The 12,249-nt window shown below is 43.8% G+C and overlaps 1 protein-coding gene across 1 annotated transcript; it reads left to right on the forward strand.

Annotated features, from left to right (window-relative positions):
- Positions 1-10,253: 10,253 nt before the first annotated feature.
- On the forward strand, positions 10,254-11,491 carry LOC139838000 (uncharacterized). Its single transcript, XM_071827350.1, has 2 exons — positions 10,254-11,215; positions 11,314-11,491. Exons 1-2 carry the CDS (start codon positions 10,254-10,256, stop codon positions 11,489-11,491), a joined length of 1,140 nt encoding a protein of 379 aa, XP_071683451.1.
- The last annotated feature ends 758 nt before the right edge of the window (positions 11,492-12,249 follow it).

Raw genomic sequence — 12,249 nt, forward strand, 5'->3', positions numbered from 1 at the left:
AATTATCCAGTAAATTGTAAAGGTTCACTTATGCTTATGGATATATTGTTGTTACATTTTCTGTTCCGCCTTCCCATGGTTATCTTTTTGAAAAAAGTTCAGGTTGCATCTTTTGGTACATGGTTTGAAGGTAATGTAATTCTAGCATAGAGTGCAGTAACTGAAACATGCATCTTCTTCACATATATCAGTGTCGCCTTATAGTGTACATAGACCTTCCTGAAACATTTTAGTACTAATGATAATGATGTTTTGCATATTGCTATATTCGTCGGTAAACAATGCGAAAGGTGGGTGGCATGTAGCAAATTGTGCATGAAAGTTACTTTTGTTTTCTTACCTTCTATTTCTCTTGAAAAAAGTAGTTCTAATTTTCTACTGACTCTGTTTTCTAAATCCTATAAAACTTAATCCCATTTACATATAGATCTATTTGAATTTCACGGGGTCGTGCGCCAAGGCGCACATCTAAATCTAGTTTTCATTAATGGCCAACCTTTTGCAAACTTCCGAGGCGACAGTTCGACAAGGTTGTCCCTGGTCTCCCGATTTATTTGTCCTTGCTATAAATGAACTATCTATTGCTCTGCAAGAAGCAATGCCGGCTAACTATTTGTAAGGATAACTCAAGGACCAAATAGCCCACCAGTCCATTCTTTGATCTTTGCAGACGATCTTCTAGTTTGTGGTGAAGCCACTGTCCAAGAAGCCGCTAGAATGAAGCAAATTTTGCAAGACTTTTGTATCTGATCTGGGCAAACTCCAAACTGGACAAAATATGGAATTATTTTTAGCACGAATGTCACACAAAGTGAAAAGCAGTCCATAAAACATTTTTTCCGGTCCCAGACATCGAAAACAAATTTTTTCATCTTGGGCATCCACTCATTATTCCGGGTAAGGATAGAACTTTTTGCATCTTGGAGAATTCTACAAAGCTGACCAGCTTTCTCATGCAGCTAGACTTGAGCTAATAAAATATTTTTTCTCTTTCATACATGTTTATTATATGTCAAACATTCTTTTCACCAAAAAGTTCATATTTAAACTCACAGCCATAATTAGAAACTTTTGGTGGATGGGGATAAGAGAAGAAACTAATTCAAGAAGTCTTTATTTGAGGGCTTGGAAATACATTTTCTTACCAAAAAATGAAGGTGTTCTTGGGATTAGGAATTTACAAGCTATAAACCCGGGGCTCATCCTAATGGCGGCTTGGAGAATTGCGGATCAACCAAACGATTTTCTCCATGCGGTGTTGAAATCTAAATACTTTCCCGATTCTTCTATTTGGCGCTCAAATACTAATGTACCTAAGTCTGCTTTCTGGGCCTCCGTAATCAAAGTCTTGCCTATTCTTAAGGCACATTCAGTCTACCAAATTTCGCTGGGCTGCATCTCCATTTGGAGTTCACCATGGTGCAAAGATTGTATTCATATCTATGATTCTCTTACCATTCAGCCTGATTTTTTTTCTTACCCAACCCAAGTTAAAGATTTGTGGACTCCTACCAACAAGCCTGGAACCATCAGACATGCTCCAATGGCGACCACTATCAAGAATACGCCCATCATCTGTTCGCATGATGAAGATTTTTGTTATGTTGGGAACTAACTCCTACGGGTAAATGTAATTCTAAAAGTGCATATCGTGCCTGTCTTCAATATTTTCAAGACCATGGAGAGCCAAAACCAAGCCAGGTGCATCCATCCACTAAGCAGATGCTAAACCAAATCTGTTAGAACAAGCAAATTATCCCGAGAGTCAAAGCTTTTGGGTCGAGATTACTTCGGAAAGCAATGCCTACAGGTGCACGAGCAAGTAAATATAGAAAGCATATTAGCAAACTTTGATGTAGGTGTGGAGTAGAGGAGAATGAAATACATCTTTTATTCACTTGTAGCTTTGTGAGAACTGCTTGGTTCTATGAACCCTGGCACATAAGAATTGACTTACTCATTGCAAATACAGACTCTCTCACTCAATTGCTTTTGAAAATGTTAAATAGGAATCATCCTTATGCCAACGTTGAAAATATTTTGACTTTTATGTGGTGCATTTGGAAAGCTCAAAATGACTATTTGTTTAATAAAAAAGACATCAATCCAAAGCAACTTTATCATAGGGCAAATGCAATAAACCAAAATATGGAGATGTTGGATCTATTGCAGATTTCAAAGAACAAGTTGCAGGTCAAGGGAACACTTCACGGGATTGGCCGAGATATCAACACAAATAGCAATACATGTAATAGAGATGAAGATCAAGTCCACGATCTAGGCGCCACACTAGGGGACACAATCAAAAATGAACTTGCAATTCAAGGAAACAAGATTTTCTCGGATGCAGCTTGGAAGACAAAAGAAAGTTCCAGGTACTCAGGGAAGAACACTAATAGGTTTGGAGTCTACTGTCAACTTCAACAAGGAAATCTTCAGGCAACAGTACTCGTTCAAGTTTCTGCGGTGAAATCTCCGTCGCCGCTACATGTTGAGGCTCTTGCCCTACTTCTTGCGGCGCGCATTGCATATCAGGTTCAAGCTTATGGAGTAACTTTCCTTATTGATACTTGAGCTTGGCGAGGGCGACTGCAGTAGCTTCGACATCAAATACACATGTGCCCTAGGAGATTAGATAGCAGGTAACAAAGCACAAACATATTTGCAGGGAGCTACACTAGAAGATCTATCACATCAAAAGAGATATAAACAGAGTTGCTCACAACTGTGCAAATCAAGCGATCAGACAATCTCAGTCTGAGCCTATTTTTAGTTGTATAAATTCAGCTCATCGTCACGGCAGTTGCCCTATAGTTCTAGGATTCCAAAACTTCAATCTTCAGTGTATTGTATTGCTGTAAACTTTGTTTGAGTTGAATGAAATTTGGCGCCTCTGACGCCTCCCTCTGTTAAAAAGAAAGTTAATATGGCCCGTCCATTTGCACCAATCTAATGGATGTGATCCGTTTGTACTCCCTAGCCAGATTATGGAGTACTAGAGCTGAAAACCGAGGAGTACCAAAATTTATGGGGTAGAACCGGAATATAGACCTTCAGAGTTCAGACCGTTAGTCTTGGAAACACATGCATCGAATTTTTTTTTCGATAAAGGATGTTTTATTATTTAAATATTCAAGCATTACATCCAGCCTCTGCATAACTAAGATATACACAGCCATTCGAGTATCAAGTCTGAAAACAAATAAAATATACAAGATGGATAAAACGGAGTCAAACTAGACTATGCATCGTTGGCTTCAATCCACCTAATATGCAGCCACCCATGTTGGAAAATAAACTCCTTGGCCGTGTTCTCTAATCCTGTAAACACCTCCATAAAGAGGTCTCGGTCCTCCAAGAGCTGGAGTGGCGACCATGAATGGAGCAAAGCCATACATCGGTAAATGACCTGCATGAGAGAAGAATTCTTGTCATTGAAAACCTTATCATTTCTACATAGCCATAGCATCCATAGGACTGCAATCGCGCTCACTCTGATAAGCGTTTATACCTAGTATCTACCCCATTTAGCCAATTGCAAATATATTTGCAACGCTACGAGGCGGGTATAAGGTAGAACCCATCTGAATGATTGACCATATAGATCTAGCAAACCTACATGCATTGAATATGCCATCGGCGGATGCGACTCGTTCAGTTCATGCACGACTTGACGATCTCGCGTCCATGATTATCACCTGTAATGATTTGTCTCAGTTCCAAAGCTTTTTCTTTGAGTTGAAGGACTCTGTCTATCAATCTATCATCGATGCACATGTACTAGGCGAGGGGATGAAGAAGGGATTCAGAGGTCATTGAGTGACTAGAAAATGGCCGTCGAGCTTGCTGTGTCTCTCGCCGGTTCCCCCGATCTTGTCCTAGTGAAAGCGATCGCGGAAGGTATAACAGTTATGCTGCAATTACGCGGGCCGATGGCAACCAAGTCTCGAGGGAACCACCTGACTAGTAACTCCATCTTAAAGCTTAAGGTTTGTATTATTTTCTGAATGTCAAACTATGTTAAGTTTGATTAAGTTTTTACTAAAAATCATTAACATGTAAAATACAAAATCAATAACATTAGATAGATGACGACGTGGGCATAGCCTATTGGTTGGAGTCGCAGTGACGCACCCCAACGACCAGAGTTCGATCCCGATTGTCACGCTAAGTTCCGCTTCTACTATATCAGTAGTATCTAGTTCCTCCCAGACATAGTATCTACTATATTTATTAATAGATTCTTCTAAATGCTTAGTCAAACTGTTTAACTTTAAAAAAAATATAAACCTTAAGTTTTGGGATGCAGGTAGTATCTAGGAACTACAGACATGGTGCTGGTCTGCCGGAGGTGCTGTTAATCGCAAGTAATCAATTATAATCTCGTAGTGTTGTTCGTGTTCTCCCACCTAATCAATTACATAGCATATGCTTGGGAAGAAATCAAAATCAATGCTTATTCTGTTGGTTTTCGTGTAACTGACCGTGAGATCCATTGCCTATATTACCCAAAATAGATGTGCCCTGTACTCTGCTGTCACCTCAAGTTTTTCTAGATATGAATGTACCTATAGCATATCTCCGTATCTCGATAAAGTTGAGAAGTTTTTTTAGGAACGAAGGGAGTACTAACCACTAACAAAATCGTTGTGTGTGCGGATTAGACCATGTTGTTTACTAAATGCTATTGTTTACTAAATGCTAAAACTCCAATGATGTTTCAGTTTATCATCAGTTTTGAATTCCTGGAATGTTTGGGCTATACAAATAGCACTATTTACTATATCTGCATTATTCCAACAACTACCCTAGGCTCTAGGGTAGATCGATCGGTTCCAAAACTGTTGTTCAAAATCTTCAGGTCAATTTGTTCCCGTGATCATTTCTGCATGTACAAATATTCTTTCTTTTTATTGGGTTGCTACACACGAACATAGGCGCACTGTAGAAAATTTCCTGACGGTGATGTCATCGTTTAACCTGCTCTTATCTTCCACTTCTAGGAAGAAACATTGTAAAAGATCAAGTTTGGTAAGGCATCTCTTGCGCTTCTTGGATTGCTTAATTTCATCAGTCAGTAAAACATGTTGTCGTTTAGCAAAGAGGGCAGAGACGTTTACAAGACAGTTTTGGGCTCTTGAATAATACAACTTTCCATGACAAACTGCACGTCTATTTTGTCCTATCTATGGTGTCAGTATTGTGGTTGAACCTTGTTGTCAACTGTCAGCACGTTAGAAAATTGGCCAGAGCGATAACTTCTTCAGTAGCCGCCGCATCCTGATTTGTACGTACCAGGACAGGATAAAAGGTGAAGCAAAGGATGGATAACTCCGTTTCAGTTCTCAAAACAGTATGTTGAACTCCACGGGACGGTCCATTGAACAAAGCAAAGGAAGCTCGGGTAGTTGTGAGCAAGTTATAGCAGTTGAGATACAAAATATCCAAAACTGTCTCGACAAGGACTTGGCCTGAATCACCAGATGTACGCAGAAAGTAAGCCTTTCGCCCCTCTCGCCCCCACGCGGGCGGCAGGGGAGGAAACCCTAGCCGCCGCGCCTCCCACCCCCTCCACCTGCCTCCTCCCTCCTCCGCCGCCGCCAAGGGGAACGTCCGGGCAAAGTCTGGCCGGCGCTGGCGGAGGCGGGGCCCCTCCTCGTCCCTCTGTCCCCTTCGAACCGCTTTGGCAGCCGGCGTTGGCGGCGGCTGACCGGCAAGGAGGGCTTGGGTGTGGTGCTGCCGGGTACCACGGCGCCGCATCGGTGGTGCGGCGGACGGCATCGACTCTTCTTCAGGCGGATCTGCAGCGTTGTTGTGGGGTCTGGACGGTGAGAACCGGGCTCCGATTCGGTCAGAGCCGATGATGGTGGCATTCTCAGGCGTCATCACCTTGTTGAAGGCATCGTTGCTACAGATCCGACCTCAACCTCTTTGTTCCGGGGGAAACACCAGATCTGGTACGGATCAGATGATAGCGGCACCACTGGTGTCGTTTTCCCTCTTGAGGGCATCGTTCTGGAACAAGTGATACCTGGAGGAAGTCATCTGGTGGAGCGGTGTTCCATCTACTGCGTCGATGTTGGCGGGTCTCGGCGGCATGGTGCAGCGGAGCCTCGGAGACGGACGCAGCGTGATGGACGTGCGCAGGATGGTGGTGTCGTCTGGCGTCGTGGTGACGTTGATGGCAAGCCTGTCAAGGTCAATGCGCTGATCTTTCTTGGAGATGGGTTCGCGGAAGAAGGCGGTGGCGATTCTTTGACGTATGCAACGGTGTGCGCTGAGGGTCTGCTAAACTGTTTGTGTTTCTCACCCGCCAATGGGCGGGTTGGGCAGACACTCAGTTTTTAGATGATGTGCATTGGTATGAGGTCAGGGTAATGGCTCTATTCTTGGACACCCCCTTCATCTTTCTTTAGGTTTAGTGAGTTGTCGCTAGGAAGGTGACTTCAAATTAATCTTTGTATTCTCATAGTAAGGTTTCGTAAATAATCTAATAAAGAAAGGTTGTGTGCATTCTTTGGATGCAGAGGCTGGGACACTGCTCCCTTTTCGATTTTTTTTTTGTTGATATAGTCGCATTCAGAGATCAGACTGGCAGATCACACATAACCTGACCATGTCCTCATTGGTAGTACAACTATAAAATGTGATGGGTGCCATCCATGTCTTCATCAATCCGTTCACCAGATCAACAGGCTTACCTGATTTTGCTATACACCGACGAGTGTGTGCGATCCATGCTCAACAACTCCAGTCAAACATGGCCGGAACCGGTACTGTACTAGTAGAAAAAGGAAAACTGCTTGCCAGCATCTGCATCTGCAAAGACTCCAGCCAATAATTAGCGTTGTCGCCCTGATGTGATGAGCAGAGCATGCCGTTATTGGTGGTAGCAAGCAACATCTGTTGGATAATTAGGCACAATTTCCATGATTAATTTCAGAATATAAAACATGATGGCAGCAACTACTAACATGTGAAACTCAAACATACTAGATGCATTAATCAACATGACACTAGTGGAAAACAGGGCTTCCGTGGGAGCCTTTTGTCGCGGGCGCGCCTGCACCCGCGACAAATGGCCTGGCTACGTCGCCCCGAAACCATGTGGAGCGCGCGGAGGCTTTTGTCGCGGCCTTTTGTCGCGGGCCGTATTACGACCCGCGACAAAAGGGGTAGGAGCGACGTGGCCACCCCTTTTGTCGCGGGTCGTAATACGGCCCGCGACAAAATGTCCCCGCCCTATATATAGAAGCAGCCAGCCACCCCCCCACCTCATTTTTTCCTTGGTGGTGAAGGTGGAGGTGTATGCTAGCTCATTTTTTCTACATGTGCACAAGAGGTGTTTGATGGAATGCTTGTGAGAGGGATGCCACTTGGTTTATTTGATAAGATTTCTCCTCTTTTTGATCCAAAAAGGTTAGCAACTATTTTCTCGACTATATATATATGCATAGTCCGTACAATACTAATTTTAGCAAGGTGATTGCATCTGATACATATATAATTGTACTTATGATGCAGATGAGTCATCCATGGATGTACGGTAACCGATGTGCTCCCGCTTTCAGAGAGGGCGTGAATTCTTTCCTGCTTGTGGCCGAGGCCAACAAGTCGAAGCAAGGTTTTATGTGCTGTCCATGTCTAAAATGTAAGAACGAGAAGGATTACTCTTGCTCAAGAGATATTAAGAGCCACCTGCTTCGGTTTGGGTTCATGTCCAGTTATAATGTTTGGACCAAGCACGGAGAAGAAGGGGTTATGATGGAAGACGGCGATGAGGAAGAAGATAATGATGAGAAGTATTATCGATCTATGTTCTCTGAATGCTTTGATACCGCAATGGACGACAATGAAGAAGAAGGAGGTGAAGAACAGGCATCAGATGATCCTGTTGATGATGATCTTCGTCGGGCCATTTCTGATGCAAGAAGAGACTGTGACACGGATAAGGAGAGGTTGCAGTTCGACAAGATGTTAGAGGACCACCACAAATTGTTGTACCCAGGTTGTGAAGATGGGCATAGAAAGCTGGGTAGCATATTGGAATTGCTGAAATGGAAGGCAGAGGTCGGTGTGACTGACTCGGGATTTGAGAAATTGATGATAATATTAAAGAAGCTGTTTCCAAGAAATAATGAATTGCCCGTCGGTACATATGAAGCAAAGAAGCTTGTCCGCCCTCTAGGATTAGATGTGCAGAAGATACATGCATGCATTAATGACTGTATCCTCTACCGCGGTGAGAAGTACGAGAATTTGAATAAATGCCCGATATGTGGTGCATTGCGGTATAAGATCAGAAAAGATGACCCTGGTGATGTTGAGGGCGAGCCACCCAGGAAGAGGGTTCCTGCGAAGGTGATGTGGTATGCTCCAATAATACCACGGTTGAAACGTTTGTTCAGAAACAAAGAGCATGCCAAGTTGTTGCGATGGCACATGGAAGAACGTAAGAAAGACGCGATGTTGAGGCACCCCGCTGATGGTCGGCAGTGGAGAAACATCGGGAGAGAGTTCCCGGATTTTGCAGGTGAGGCAAGGAACTTATACTTTGGTCTAAGTACAGATGGCATGAATCCATTTGGGAGCGAGCTGCAGTCACAGCACCTGGCCCGTGACTCTATGTATCTACAACCTTCCTCCTTGGTTGTGCATGAAGCGGAAGTTCATTATGATGCCAGTGCTTATCCAAGGCCCAAAGCAACCGGGCAACGACATTGATGTGTACCTAAGGCCATTAGTCGATGAACTTTTGGAGTTGTGGGCCAAACCAGGTGTACGTGTGTGGGATGAGCACACGGAGCAAGAATTTGACCTACGAGCATTGCTATTCGTAACCATCAATGATTGGCCTGCTCTCAGTAACATTTCAGGACAGACGAACAAAGGATACAATGCATGCACACACTGTTTAGATGAGACTGAAAGTAAATATTTGGGAAAAAGCAGAAAAGTTGTGTACCCGTTCAATCGTCGTTTCCTTCCGCGCAAGCATCCCTTAAGGAAAAAAGGCAAGCATTTCGATGGCGAGGCAGACCGCCGTCCGAAGCCTGTCCCCCGTAGTGGTGCTGATATATTTGACATGGTCAAGGATTTAAATGTTATCTTTGGAAAGGGTCCAGGCAGTCGACCTGTTCCGAAAGACGATGACGGACATGCGCCCATGTGGAAGAAGAAATCTATTTTCTGGGAGCTAGAATATTGGAAAGTCCTGGAAGTCCGCTCTGCAATCGACGTGATGCACCTGACCAAGAATCTTTGTGTGAATATTCTAGGTTTTCTAGGCGTGTATGGAAAGACAAAAGATACAACAGAAGCACGGGAGGACCAGGAACTTCATAAAGGACGAAACGGCAATCATCCAGGGCAGTTTGTAGGGCCTGCCAGCTATGCTCTTACCAAACAAGAGAAGGAGATCTTTTTTGAAGCCCTATTCAGTATCAAGGTTCCGTCTGGTTTCTCGTCGAATATAAAGGGGATAGTAAATATGAAGGAGAAAAAATTCCAGAACCTGAAGTCCCATGAAATTCACGTGCTTATGACACAATTGCTTCCGATTGCATTGAGGGGACTTCTACCAAAAAATGTTCGACTAGCCATTGTGAAGATATGTGCATTCCTGAACGCAATTTCTCAGAAGGTAATGGATCCAGAAACTTTGTCAGGATTACAGGAAGATGTGGTCCAATGTCTTGTCAGCTTCGAGTTGTTGTTCCCACCATCTTTCTTCAATATTATGACGCACCTCCTCGTTCACCTAGTTGAAGAGATTAGAATTCTCGGTCCTGTATTTCTACACAATATGTTCCCCTTCGAGAGGTTCATGGGAGTCTTAAAGAAATATGTTCATAACCGAGCTAGGCCGGAAGGAAGTATCTCAAAGGGCTACGGAACTGAGGAGGTCATTGAGTTTTGTGTTGACTTTCTTCCTGACCTTAAGCCGATTGGTGTTCCTGAATCTCGGTATGAGGGGAGGCTGACTGGAAAAGGCACACTAGGAAGGAAAGCAACGGTGTGGAGGGACAAGATTTCTTTCAATCAAGCGCACTACACAGTTCTATACAATTCCAGCTTGGTGGCTCCGTACATCGAGAAACATAAGAATGTTTTACGAGAAATAAACCCGGGCCAGCCCGAGTCCTTGATTACACGTCAACACATGAATACCTTCGGCAGTTGGTTGCAAAGACATCTCATTAATGACCCATCTGCGGTGGAGCAGCTGTACTTGTTGGCCAGGTTACCATCACATGTCGCCACCATCACCCCGTGGGTACGACGTCGACCACGACATCGGTACTCCATCTCCATCTCCAGCGCCGCCGCCTCCGCCCACTAAGACTCGGAATGCACCCAGCCGGAAGCGTTTCAAGAGTCCTGTCCCCAAGAGGTCGCCCCTCCCAAAAGTACCAAAGGTTCCTCCCCCCCGTCCTTGGGATCTTACTGTCGAGGAAAATGCGGCCGCTGTTGCGAAACACAACTATGATCATTTCCATAAGCCAAAACCTCCAGCGCCAGAGCCATACACAGAGAAGCAAATAGAATATGCTACTAGTTTTCTGAACACACCATCGCAGTATGAGTTACACGAGAAGAAGGATGACTATACACGCACTCTTGCGAAGGTAATTGACCAAAAAAAGGATGAAAAGGCCAAGGAGAAGGACATTGCTGGCACGAGCAAATCATCAGCTAGAAGTGCAGATGAGAAAAGGTCAAGTTCAACAAGTGCACCCCTCAAGGCCAAGCAAACGACAAAAGGCAAAAAGAGAAAGGAAGTTCCCCTCCTCGGTGCTCAGCCCAAACAATCGATCCCAGCACTCAAAGTGTTTAATGTTCCCAAGGTGTACGAGGAACATGGTGGTGATGTCAATATGGAAGAAGCTGCAACTCTAGCGGCTCAATGTGGAGTTACCGTGGAGGAATTGTTTGGTGCCGCAGATGCTGCACTACCCACTGCTGATATAGCTCCTAAATTTGTCTACGGGGCCGACTTGGTCAGCAGAGAGCAGCTGCATAAACTGCCAACACATATGCGGAATTTGCATCAGTGGTACCTTGATGCATGCAAGGAGAAAAAAATGTACATCGTGGCGAGTATACCATGGGAATATTACTACCGAAACGAGGAGATCCATATTGAGATGAATGAACTCTGGCAGTTATTCAATCTAGAAGCCCTCGACAAATCTCTCATGAGTTGCTATTGCTTGTAAGTTGTTAACTACATATAAGTTCATTTTCATTCAGTTCATGTTCGTTTTCATTGCATATATATACTCATTATATCTTATGGGTTCTCTTTTGCAGACTGAAGATCAGTGAGTGCAAAAGTAATAATATTATCAATGTTGGGTTTGTTGACCCAGATAAAATACATGTTGAAACGGTGAAGCATAAACGCGAAGAAACGGGGGGAAACCTACTAAGGTTTTTGGGGCAGCAATATTTCTGTGATTCAATATTGTTTCCTTACAACTACGAGTGAGAGTCTTAATGATCTTTTATGCACATTCAATTTTTCTTACTCGATGTTAAGTGTAATTCCGACGTATATGCATAACATGTGCAGCTTCCACTGGATTCTACTAGACATTCAACCTTGATAAGGGAATAGTTGAAGTAAGAGACCCACTGAGTAGAGGCCTGGACGGGTTCCAGGACTTGCGTGTTGCTCCAAGTGTAATTTCCTTCATCGCCGCGCTTTATCTTTCGTGAGATATCAATTAATTATCCACTCATTCAATCATTCTTTTGCCTGGCAGGGCTTGGCAAGCTTTGAAGAATGTTCATAAGGACATTACCTTTACAAAGAAGCTAACATTTACTCCTGTAGCGTGCCCCCAGCAGCCACAAGGGACGAATCTATGTGGATACTACGTTTGCGAGTCCATTCGCATGTTAACCACTGAGAAGCGAACAGAAATAAATTCGACGTAAGCAATAACATTCACAACTTTATTTATTATCATCAATATTTCGTTATCAAGACTGATATAGTCATACTCATCTCATTTTCGTATATAGGTCGACTTCATGCGGGACAGACTCCAACCAAAGGAACACGCACTAGGAATCGCGGAGGAAGTGGCGGGACTTTTGGTTAGAGAAGTAATAAACAACAAAGGCTTGTTTAGTCTAGATAGTTGTTCTACCTCCAAATAGACGGTCGTTAGTACCGTTTGTCGATCGTGAGCTCCATGTATATATGTAGGGAACCTACGAATATGTGTAAGGGGAATCGAC

The sequence above is a fragment of the Lolium perenne genome, chromosome 3, assembly GCF_019359855.2.
Source record: "Lolium perenne isolate Kyuss_39 chromosome 3, Kyuss_2.0, whole genome shotgun sequence".
Classification (NCBI taxonomy): Eukaryota; Viridiplantae; Streptophyta; class Magnoliopsida; order Poales; family Poaceae; genus Lolium; species Lolium perenne.